The 12,864-nt window shown below is 37.9% G+C and overlaps 1 protein-coding gene and 1 long non-coding RNA gene across 2 annotated transcripts in view; both read right to left on the bottom strand.

Annotated features, from left to right (window-relative positions):
* LOC107576282 (uncharacterized) overlaps positions 1-4,899 on the bottom strand; it is a 12,050-nt gene extending 7,151 nt beyond the window's left edge. The window contains exons 1-4 of the mRNA XM_016262493.1: positions 4,822-4,899; positions 3,575-3,904; positions 3,017-3,340; positions 2,360-2,524 (exon numbers count right to left, since the gene is read on the bottom strand). Of these exons, the coding sequence (XP_016117979.1) occupies positions 2,360-2,524; positions 3,017-3,340; positions 3,575-3,904; positions 4,822-4,867 (865 nt within the window). The 5' untranslated portion in view covers positions 4,868-4,899. The remainder of the gene's footprint in view (positions 1-2,359; positions 2,525-3,016; positions 3,341-3,574; positions 3,905-4,821) is intronic.
* Positions 4,900-5,839: 940 nt separating this feature from the next.
* On the bottom strand, positions 5,840-6,903 carry LOC107576283 (uncharacterized). The gene is made up of 2 exons (XR_001608026.1): positions 6,677-6,903; positions 5,840-5,992 (listed from the first exon to the last, which is right to left on the bottom strand). It is a non-coding gene; the product is annotated as an uncharacterized lncRNA (long non-coding RNA).
* Between the last annotated feature and the right edge of the window lie 5,961 nt (positions 6,904-12,864).

The raw sequence follows: 12,864 nt of genomic DNA, 5'->3' as shown, positions 1-12,864 counted from the left end.
TCCTTTTTCTCATGCTGAACAACAATATTTAATGCATCTGCATTACTGTAAGGGTAAGTTTAGGGTTGGGGTAGGTGTATACATTAATAAAACACAATCTAATAGGTAGAAAAAAATATTTATTGTTTGTTTCCTGTAGCTGTATCCCTTCTAGCCACAACCGCGAATATAACACATAATTACTGTATTTACACTACTGTAAGGGTAGGTTTAGGGTTGTGGTAGGTGTAGACATTAATAAACCATAATTTGACAGGTAGCATTTTTCATTGTCGAATTGTACTACCTACTGTTTTAATGGGAGGTAGCAAAATCTTGACAGGGTAGCGCAAATCGACAGAACACCGGCCCACTTTAGTTCACGACTGACTAAAGGCCTATTAAAATAATTTATAATAAAATAATTCATAATAATTAATTAAAAATAATTAATAATTAAATCCTAATGTAATTAAATCCTCATATAAGTCTGCAATAGTGCACTGTTCTCTACAGCCTTGTAATCCCTGAAAAATGACTTTTTTTTTCTTTAGCAAGGTGCCACTATCGGGGGAGTCAAAAGATAATTACGCCATCATTAGGGTTGCTAACTTCAGAAATTGAAAATTAGGGGGAATTGTGATTCTTTATAAGAAAATAAGGGACAGAATAAGGGAAACTCAAAATATTTGTACTGTACCGTAATGTCTGCCTGCAGTTAAAAAGTTATCAGAAATAATCACATTTGTTTTGCTTAACATATTTATGTACAGTTATTCTAAAAATAATTTTAATGGCATACAAAAAAAAAAGCCTGAGTAAATTGTATCATTATAGAATTGTGACTGCACAAGTAGTGTAGTAATTTAGGCGGTAGGCTAAACATACTGTGAAATTACATACAAATGACATGAAATTTGAAAGCATAACCCAAGTTTAACCCAAATATTCAGATGTCTGCAGCACATTTTATGGAGGACTGTTTCCTGATCCTGGTAGAGTAGACTACAATGCCGGCTGTTCTGACTCACAGACTGTAAGTAAGTTTTTTTTTATTTAAAGAATTTGCCACTGACGATTCAAACGCGAGTTTTGAGCGGTGTAGAGTAGCTCTTGTTGTTTGTCATTTCTCCGATCACAAATGCAGACATGGTTTTATGTTACGCTCCGGCCGGACAGGGGGGCATCACAACATGGTAAGGGGTGTAACATTTCCGTCACACGCTTGAGGTATTTGGCCAATCACAACGCACTGGATAGCTGGCCAATCAGAGCACACCTCGCTTTTTCAGAAAGATGAGCTTTGTAAAAATCGACGCATTTCGGAAAGGCTGGGCATAGAGGAGAAACAATAATGTACAGTATGTGGAAAATAATGTGTTTTTTTAACCTTAAACCGCATTAACACATTTCATTACACCAAATACACAAAATAATGTTCTTTTTAGCAGCAACATATGACCCCTTTAAATCCACCGAAGTTAATCTACTCTCCTGTCTGATTTGTGGTTAAGGCTAAAAGGGATACAGCTGCCGTATACTGGGCATGCGCATTTACATATTTTCCTAGCCAATAACGTGAAACCTATGAAAATGTTTTAAAAAGCACATGGCACCATAGTTTCATCACTTTACAGTGTCACAATGACTGTGTTTTTGCAGTAAATGACCTGTTGTAGTTTAATGAGTGGGAAGATGACATGCAACGTTGGCTGCATTGAAAACAGCCCTGCTGAAAAAAAACAGCTAAAACCAGCCTAAGCTGGTTGGCTGGTTTAGCTGGTCAACCAGCCTGGTCTTAGCTGGTCGTAAGGCTGGTTTTAGAGGGGCCATGCATACCATGCATACAGCGCCGGACACGATAGATTTTCTGGTATGCAAAACAAGTACTTTAAAGGAATTTCTTCGCTTATTGTCGTTACTGTGGCAGCCAACAACAGCACAGTTTAACCCTCCGCACATTTTTATATTTAGTTATATTGAAAAAGTTTAAATTCAGTCGATCTTTTTTTTACCCCGTTTTAACATGGATTTATGGAGTCCGGCTGACAAGATGGCGGATAGCAAAGGCGGCACATAATATCCGCGTTCTGATTGGTCAGCTTGCCTGTCAGTCAAGCTCCCTGCAAACGGTCAATTAACTCAGTAGTTCCTTGTTTGGTCTTGTGTATATATACTCCTTGTGTTTCTGATTTTCTTTGTCCTGTCTGTGACAATAATGTTAAGGTGTTGTGTGATTCATTTTCCTGAGTGTTGAATTAAAGACTGTTCCTTTGGATTATTCATCTTCATGCAGTAGCCTACTTATAGTGCAACCACTTTGACGATAGCTTATAATAACATTAATTGTTTTTTGTCTTTTATCAGCTGTAATACTCACCCACTTGCTTTTTTAGTTCAGAGATCTTGCCGCGATAGTAATTCACAACAATAGCTACAACTGCAGTCAAAAACAGCAGAACAGCAGCAGCTATCCCAACTATAACACCCGGAGACAGACCCAGATCAGGAAGAGAGACAGTGATTGAGGTATTAAAGGTACACTCTAAATATGCTGGGTTGTTTCAACCCAACTTTGGGTCAAATATGGACTAACCCAACCGTTGGGTTAAATTTTTACATTAAATGTTTAACCCAAAAGTTGGGTTAGTCCATATTTGACCCAAAGTTGGGTTGAAACAACCCAGCATTTTTTAGAGTGTAGCTGACCAAAGCAGAAAATCTTAAAAACAAAAAAGAGAAGTGAGGTCCTTTGGTCTTTACAGTGAAATGGAAATATTATGTTCAAAATATCACATTTAATTCATTTAATGTAGTATGCACTTACTTTGTAATTGTTTGTGAAATTTACTGGCAATTTCTGAGTAAAATGTTTTTCTACATTAATTCTTTGTCAAAATCTTTTATTTAAGTTTCTCATCTAATATTTATAATTTGGCCATTTAAATAGTTAAATAAATTATCAAACACAAACAAGTATCTGTTTTAAGGTGCTGACCAAACTAGTCTTTTAAAGACATGCCCTAAAAAGACTCACCACTGACAGAAACCAGGAATTGCTGCGAGCTCTCACGGCCTCTGATCTGTAGTTCATAAAGTCCAGTGTGTTCAGTTCTGGTGTTCTTGATGATCAGAGACCCAGTCTGATCCAGCTGCAGTCTGTCTTTGAATCTTTCATCAGCATCATTTAATGAAGTCTCGTTAGTTTCCACATCGATTTTAGCCAGGAGGACACCTTTATCTCCAAACCTCCACACTATCAGATCATCTCTTTGTATTTCAGTAACATTATTTTGTAGAGTGACAGAATCTCCCTCCATCACTGATACTGACTTCACTCCACCCGTCTCACCAACCACACCTGGAAAACAAATCAGATCAGAAAATTGGGGCAGTCTTGTACATTTTTCCCCCCTTGTGTAATTTGCCTTAAATTTCCGCTAATGTGACCGCACCTGTAAAGTTTTATAGCGTGGTTCAAACCGTACAGTGTAAAATAATGAAAGCCGAAACAACCTCACTATTTTATTGAATTAAAAAGATATAATCACGTCATGATTGAATTAAAAAGATATCCTTGAGATAGCCAACTCACCAATTACAGTAACATTTAACGTCTTAGTCGTAGTCTTTTCTCTAGAGAAAGATAGTTTATATTGTCCAGTGTGTCTGATTCTGGTGTTTCTGATGGTGAGAGAGCCGGTTATTTGGTCCACTTGCAATCTGTCTCTGAATCTCACATCATCGGTGACGAAAAAAGAGGTCAGGTCATTTTTTCTCGTTATTTGAGATATGACAAAGCCTTTAGGTCCAAACACCCACAGTAAAGTGTCATCGTTCAGTATTTCAGTAAGATTCGTGTGTAGAGTGACAGAATCTCCTTCCATCACTGACATCGTTATATCGGTTTCTGCATCAAACACACCTGCAGAACATAAATTAACAATTACATATAGATTAATCTGATACCACACCTCAGTAAACAGATTCAACCGAAAACTGTGCGAGACAGATACGGCATTATCGTGAATAATAATAATAATAATAATAGATAAAAAAAATTTATACAGTGTTTCATTTTATTATTATTATTATAAGACCCGCTCTTGCAACTCTCTGTTCTTATTCTTCTGTATCTTGCAACTAATGCTACACTCTTGATATTCAACATTACTATGTGTCATTAATTAAAAGCCAATCAGCATCAAAGTAGTGAATGAAATTTTGGGCGGCACCCCATTTTGCTTGTAGGTTATGCATCGTCAGTAATGTCTGTCTTCTGAAACCTTCAGAAGGTCTTAATGCTAGGAGAGACCGGGATGGTTGTAACATTTTTGACATTTCTTTCTGTATCTTGGAGTTCTTTTAATGCATTCAAAATGTGATTACAAATCTCTGCTATTAAATGGCATAGCTGTTATCTTTGCAGCACAAACATAAAATGCATGTTTTCATTTCAAACACAAGAAGTGAAATGTTACAATTCACCCTATGGGTTAGTTCGGTGAGATGATGACATGATATCCACCGAGGTGAGATGTAACATTATGTAATTAAGACTATGACCAAAAACATTTCTTAAAATGTTTAATCTTTAAGAACTGCCTCCCCTTTAATCGCAGAAGCGAAAGTTCCTTTTCGGTCCAATGTAGGCTAAGTGCCGCCGGACAGCAATTTCGTAAAGCCATTTGTCCCCTGCATGTGTGCTCTACAGACTTTTCCAACAGAAGTCGACGGCGACTGATTTAGGTGGGATTGGAAGACATTTTACAATGCACTTGTCGCAGCTGATGTCTAAAAAAAATTATAATAATTAAACTTCTGAAACAAAAATCCACTTACCGTCCACGAGTAATACGAAAACAGACAGCAATAACATCCTCTGCATATTTGTATAAGGTTGTGTAGGTTCCAAATGTAACAAAGATAAACAATGGAGATTAGTTTTCTTCACCCAAACCGGCTACAAGTGCGGATATCTTACAAATTCACTAACATCTAACAGAGAGCCTTTACAGCAACTGAGAATCACGGCTTTTCTTGAATATGTTAATGACGTTTAATGAGGACCCAGTAAATTTATCCTTGAAAGATAAGTTAGAGATGAACAGAACAGTAGCTTGCTGTGAATAGAGAGACAACAGCTCCCGATGGGCGTGCCCGCATATATGCAAGTGTCGACAGAGCTCCGCCCACCATTAACATAAACAGGGAACGCTCCACCCATTTGATCCATTTGGCTCAGCAGTGAGCGCCGCTTGTTTTCAGACATTGCAGGACATTTACAGAGTGGTGGGCGAACGGCCAGGGAGGGAATATGATTTATGCTTTTGCTTTGTTCACGATGAGCTTGTGGTGTCTGGTTGGTAAGTTAGCACAGAGTAATATGAATATTAATAATAAGCTTCTGTTTGGACTTGGTAAGGATTTTTTTCCTCAAACAAATGTAATGTGTGCCTGTTGAGTAATTTACTTAAAATAAAGAAATGTGTAAAACAAAAATGTATTATTTTGTTTTAAAACATTGATCATGAATGAGACAAATTCTAATCAGTGTTATATTTCACGCATTTTTAACATGTATAAAACTATGAACCTAGTCTATGAGCCAATCTTTAACATGTTAGCTGAGTAAGATTAAAACTGATCCAGATCATGCTTTATGTTTCACTTCTGTTTGCACGTGAAAATTGGTGCAGAAGAAACATCACCTGGGAGGAACAAATAAATCAATGATGAGTCGAGGCAAAGGATTTTGGGAAATGTAGTCTGTGAGAATAGTCCAGAGGAGAGTGCCCTCTTGTGGAACTCATGGGCACTCCAGCTGGTGATCATAGGCTATACACACTATTATAAATACCTTTATATGGAGGCATACACTGATGTCCACATCCATTGCTGCAGCATTTCTGATCGTCTGGACAGTCACTGTCATGAGAACACATCTCCGCACACACTCCTAACAATGCTTCTTCAACATTGTTTCTAGGACACACTCCTGGCTTTTCTGGTTCTGCTGACATACAAAACAAACAAAAAAAAAAACCACACACAACAGCTGTTAGTCCATCTCCTTCAAACTTGGAAGTTTGTCAATGTGTTGCTTGCGATTTCTTTGCAATTATGTCAAAGTAGCAATTTTAGTGAAAAGGGACCCTCAGCACTTGCAAATCAGTGGTTTTGTGATGCAGTCACCAAACTTAAGCAATAGCCACAAATGTATCTGCGTCAAACCAAAGTGGTTTAGAAACCTACCATTTATCCCTAAACTATTTCAAAGCCAAGGAGTGCCATTACAACATAGAACCTACCTGATGGTGTGTACTCATAGTAATGTTAATATAAAACAGGAAATCAGTTCATTTAAATACAATATATGAATAATTTATACCACCACAGTTACAGATTAAGTTATTTAATACACACAAGAAAAATCTAAATGGTAATACGTTTGCAGCAAAACGGACTGAACCCATTAAACCCATGCAATCAGATTGTTAAAACAAGTGGCTTGTATGGTAGTATTTCATTAACGACTTAAGTTACAATTAGCCCCAATGCTAAATTGCAAGTAAAAACATTTTGAGTGATGGCATACATACCTGGTAACCACCCTGTAACCAAATTAATGGCCCATAGAAATTATTACTTGCATAGCTATTTCTTCGTGCTGTGTAATGAAGTTAAGAGACCTCACCTGTGGCTGCTCCTTCAGCATCTGTTGTGCTCAAGTACACAGAGAGACACAATAAAGCAGCAATCAACGAGCAGCACACTCCAGCTGTCATCCTCTCGACCTGCGATCTCTCACACACTCAGTCGGAAAAAGCGCTGAATCGGTGGGTCAAGAGGGTCTTTTACTGCTTTTTGAAAATGCGTTTTTAAAGATCAAAGGAGGCCTGCCGCAACTCCAACTCGGATGAAACTCACCTGCCTGCAAGGAGCGCGATCTTGAAGACCCTGATTAGGTTGTTCAGGTGTGTTTGATGAGGGATGCTGCGTTCACGCTATATCGTAATAATTACCGTAATTACGAGATGACAACACGTAAAGATCTAGCTCTGACGATTAATTGAAACATTTATTTTTGCCCAGCCCTAGGTAAATGAGCCTTTGTACATCTGCAGGAAGGGTTATCCAGTAGTGTGTGATAGGAATCTTAACTGACATTGTGGCAAAATGGCCTGGAAGCACACATGACTCTTTTGTGTTGGTCCATTCTTCAATTTGCCAGAAGAGGTTGGCTTTGGTGATGGCTGGCTGGGAGGCAGTGGATTTCCAGCCACCATTGCAGAGGAGAGGTTCAATGAGGCCCATGGATGGAGATGCTCTGGAGAGGAGCGTGGAAACAGCGTTTTCGCTGCATCTGCAAGTCCAATGGTGGCTTGAATCTAAACCCCTGCAGAAACTGCTCTGTTATTGTGGTTACTGTAATTCTCCACAACATCAGAGAAAATGTCCAGCTTCCTGAGCAGGAAGAAGTATGCGGGTGCTGCTGATGGTTAAGATGCTGTTTCTGATGAATGATTTCCATTAATAAATTCATAATATGTTTAGTTAGTATTTTTTCTTTAAAAATTCAGTTTGAATGCTGTATTTTTATTTTATTTTTTCTATTTCTTCTGACATAATGTATTAAAAAACATTAAGTGTACAGTATATGTTTACCTTCTTGGTCTATATGGTTTCCCTGCAAACTTTATCGAAACCCATTTGCAAACAAGAAGCATATATTTGCTTTCTTGTACAAAGATTATTGAGATATTCCGCAATTCTATTTTACTTCTGTAAACACAACACATAACCACTTACAATGTAATCTCATAAAAATATATAGATATATGGTCATACGCTGACATTTATGAAATTATTTGTCATTTATTTGGGTATATTGTCTATAAGAATTACATTGATGTAATTATACAAATAAATTGTAATATTTTTTAAATATGTAAATACATTTATTTTACAATCACATAGCACTTTTTTGTCACTACCACCATGTTTTACACAAACCACTGCAGATATGTTGCATACATATCATATATGTACAGTACATATAACTTAAAATATGTTGTGTAATATATTGTTATGTGACATTTCTCTTGTGACAAAGATTTTTGCTTAATAAAACTTAACCTTTTTTTACAAGCCAAGGCTGCATTCAAAATGGCATAAATGTTTTCGGAGTGCACTTCGAAGGGAGCACAATTGTGATAATCATGCTTGAAGATTGTTAAAACTGAACTTGTAATAAAATTACTTGAACAGGACAACTTTCAGCTTTCGAAGTGATTGGTGACTAGCAACTCTCCACTCTGAATCGAAAACGGAATGAGTCTTTGAGAAAATTTGACCCATAGTGGATTCAATGTAATGCCACAAAAATTACGATATGAAAAAAAAAACATACAATCAATAAACTTTTAATATCAATACTTTTTTACACATTACAAAGAATAAATATCTGAATTTATTATTTACACAAATGTTTTTAACCACTATTTTTGACTGCCACTTCCCCACACCTGTGAGATAATGTCTTGTTCTAAACCTAAAGTAATCTTGACAAACTATATATCATTTGAAAGGTTTCAGACTCTAATTTTCATCTTTGGTACCTGTTTTTCAAGTAAATGACAGCACAATAGATAAATAGAGATAGATTCTCCATTTGTGATATGGTGCCAAACACACTCTTATTCTATAAATGTTTTTATGTGTTTTAGAGATTGAATTTATTATTTTGGAGTTGCCTTAGAACATTTAAATAGGCGGGTCAAATTGACCCGGGAAAAGAACAAACGTAACAATTTTATTTACGTGGACATGTCAAAACACATCAGCGTGTTGAAACTTTGCATGCATGTTCATGACCCTAAATGAGAAAAAGTAAAAAAAACTTAAGAAAAAAAACCCCATAAGTCAACTTATATTTCCGACAACTCAAAAATCAAATCGGGTCAAGTTGACCCGGAACAGCACATGACGGTTAATAGAACAATCACTTTATACTTTAATGTCAAACAGGACTTGAGTACTCCATCATCTCTGATCTATGTCATACATCAAATTAACAGACTATACATTTTCACTCATCTGAATTTTAGTAGTTAAAATTACAGTTGCAATTTAGTGTAAATTGGTGTTCATTTCAAAGTATGCAATTATTATATTTAAAGAAGGCAAAGAACCAAGTATTGTTACTGTATTGCTGCCGCCATGTCGTGAAGACACTGTGTGTTTGGTCTTCCAAAAGAGGACGATATCCGCTTCGTTATGCCTAGAGCTGATCTGTGCTGGCCGCTGAGGGAATACATCAACTTAGCGCTGTGGATTGCCGGATCGGCTTTCACTGTGGACGAAGCGGAGTCCAGCCCGGGGTCGTCACATGTGGTTGCCGCTCCTTTGTCGAATCCGCCGGCCGCGCCGTTCTCAAACCACTCTAGCCTGCGGCCTCAGCTCACGCTAGGCCGCCATGTGTTTCGTTGTGAAAGTGAAACTACTTTGGACACGACTAGAAATCAGTGGTTAAGTTGTATGAAGTGAAGTGAAGTGACGTGACGTGACATGTGGCCAAATATGGTGACCCATACTCGGAATTAGTGCTTGGATTGCCGGATCGGCTTTCACTGTGGACGAAGCGGAGTCCAGCCCGGGGTCGTCACATGTGGTTGCCGCTCCTTTGTCGAATCCGCCGGCCGCGCCGTTCTCAAACCACTCTAGCCTGCGGCCTCAGCTCACGCTAGGCCGCCATGTGTTTCGTTGTGAAAGTGAAACTACTTTGGACACGACTAGAAATCAGTGGTTAAGTTGTATGAAGTGAAGTGAAGTGACGTGACGTGACATGTGGCCAAATATGGTGACCCATACTCGGAAGTAGTGCTCTGCATTTACCCATCCAAAGTGCACACACACAGCAGTGAACACACACACACACACACACACTGTGAACACACACCCGGAGCAGTGGGCAGCTATTTATGCTGCGGTGCCCGGGGACCAGTTGGGGGTTCAGTGCCTTACTCAAGGGCACCTCAGTCGTGGTATTGAAGGTGGGAGAGAGCGCTGTACATTCACTCCCCCCACCTACAATCCCTGCCGGTACAAGACTCGAACCCGCAACCTTTGGACGAGTCCGACTCTCTAACCATTAGGCCACGACTTCCCCTATTTATTGAGGAAGTGTTGTAAACAGTATTTACAACACTGTTCCAGAACAGTTCAACCCAAATATTCATTTGTGTGCAGCACATTTTATGGAGGACTGTTTCCTGATCCTGGAAGAGTAGACTACAATGCCGGGTGTTCTGACTCATAGTCTGTAGGTACGTTTTCATTTAAAGGATTTGCCACTGATGATTCAAACGCGAGTTTTGAGCAGTGTAGAGTAGTGCTTGTTTGTAATTTCTCAGATCACAAATGCAGACATGGTTTTATGTTTACGCAGCGCGATGCTACACAACGCGTAAAAAGACAGTATAAATCATTATAATCCGTAATTATGTCCCCACTGGATGCAACAAATGCCTCGTTTATGGGTTTTCATGTTTTTTGTCTCGTCGGTCCAGGACACGGCATCACAGTATGGTGAGGGGCGTAACATTTTCGTCACACGCTTGAGGTATTCGGCCAATCACAACGCTTTTCAGACCGATGAGCTTTGTATAAATCGACGCGTTTCAAAAAGGCGAGGCATAGAGGAGAAACAATACTCGAGTCTACAGTATGTGGAAAATAATGTGTTTTTTCACTTTAAACCGCATGAACACATTTCATTACACCAAATACACAAAATAATGTTCTTTTTAGCAGCATCATATGACCCCTTTAAAATTGGTTTTAGTTTTAGGCCGCATTTAGACTGCATGATTCAAGTGACCCAAATTTTTCCTCCCATGTGGCACAGATCAGATATGGCCCACGACCATGTAAGCAGGAAAAAAAATCTCTGGGATTCCGATATTCTCCGATCGGTTTCAGGCCTCATTCATATGTGGAAATAAATCAGATATGAATCGGATGCGTTGCCTACATAATCACTGTCCTGAAGAATGTAATTATTGAATTAAAATGTTTCTCTTTGAATTCCATGTCAATAAATTAAACTCAATGTACTATTTAAATTGATTTGTGATGTCATATATGCTATTTTTGGTTTGTTTCATCAAGTGCAGTGTAAAATGCACACATCGGATACAGGTCACTTTTAAAAGAAATGTAAGCACGTTGTCCATAAATTCGGATATAGTCACAAAACCGGAATTGGTCATCAAGACTTGCAGTGTAAAAGCTGCCTTGGAGGCCTACGTCCTCCAGAGTTTAGCTCCAACCAGTTGCAACCATCTTGCCTGGAAGTAATCCTGAAGACCTTGATTAGCTGATTCAGGTGTGTTTAAATAAGGTTGAAGCTAAACTCAACCTAAGCAGGAGATTGGTCCACCAGGAGCAGGTTTGGACACCCCTGATCTAAACCATGATCATTAACACATCGAAAGACTAGAGTTACTCACCACCAATGGTCAGAATGAATTGCTTGTATTTGGTTCTTCTTCTGCCGCTGATCTTGAGTTTATAGAGTCCAGTGTGAATGGTTCTGATGTTATTGATGGTGAGATCTCCATAATCATCTAGGCTCAGTTTGCTCCTGAATCTCCCATCAGCACCAGGACACGTTCTCTTATTGGTCACTCCATGGATTTCAGCAATGAGATTGTTTTCATCTTCGTACCACCATTGTATCTTATCGTCTTTATGTATTTCAGTAAGACCAGTGGGTAGAGTGACAGATTCTCCTTCCTTCGCTGACTTATTGTCACCTGTCACAGCAGCACACAGTGGTTATTTTGGTTTGGCATGTTCACAGAAATTGCAGATATTGATGATTTACATATGAACTGTACAAAGAATGTGGGATGATTTGTAATGCAAATTTATCGATTCACTCAGAATCAGAACGGCTCTATAAAATTAATATCTGTGAGTAAAATATGTGTACGAATGTTTTCACGCAGCAATCTTGATTCACCAGTAAATTCTCCAGGCATGGTTGGTGAGTTTATCGGTTTAAATTCCATATACATTTACTTTGTTAAACAAATTATATTGTTCATAATTATTTTTAAATCATCCCCCATAAGCAGTTCCCCAAACTCCACCAATTAATTCAAAAAGGTACAAAAAAGTTAGTCTAATGCTATTCTAAAACAGCAAACAAAATGTTATTCTAAAACAAAAAAGCATGAATATGCATCCATCTGTTAGTCATTTTTACAGTGAATTCTTTGATTCTCTATCATCAAACACATCTTAATGTAAGTAGCTTTTGTAGAACTGACAATATATTTCTTCTATTCACAAACATAACCAAACAGAAACATTTAAATATTGATTTTGAAACATTATTATGCACCTTTAAACTCTAATGCAGCATAACAAAACTTGGCTTTAATACTTACCCACTTGTGTTTTTAGTTTAGAGATTCTGCATTGATAGTGAATCACAACTGCAACTGCCAGCAGAACGGCAACAGCTATCCCTGCTATAGCACCTGGAGACAGACCCAGAATGGGAACCACTAAAGAAAAAGACGTGGGTGAATGTGTCAGCCTGAATTTTAATCTGATTTTTAATTCCAATTTTTTGAGTATCGAAGTCAAGGTATCGGTATCGGTAACGGTAACGATAATAATATTTTTTGAACAATACCCAGCCCAGCCCTACCCCAAACTTTCAAATGGTTGTTAACTTCATGTTCAAATAGAGTTTCACAGCAGGTTTATGAAGTAAACATGATTGTCTTTAAATAATACAATACATAGTATAATATAATAAAAGTATATTTATTATATAATTATAACATTATATATATATATATATATATA

Source organism: Sinocyclocheilus grahami, unplaced genomic scaffold (assembly GCF_001515645.1).
Source record: "Sinocyclocheilus grahami isolate Dianchi unplaced genomic scaffold, SAMN03320097.WGS_v1.1 scaffold3429.1, whole genome shotgun sequence".
NCBI lineage: Eukaryota > Metazoa > Chordata > Actinopteri > Cypriniformes > Cyprinidae > Sinocyclocheilus > Sinocyclocheilus grahami.
The sequence above is the reverse complement of the archived record's forward strand: the minus strand, read 5'-3'. Positions and strand labels throughout refer to the sequence as shown.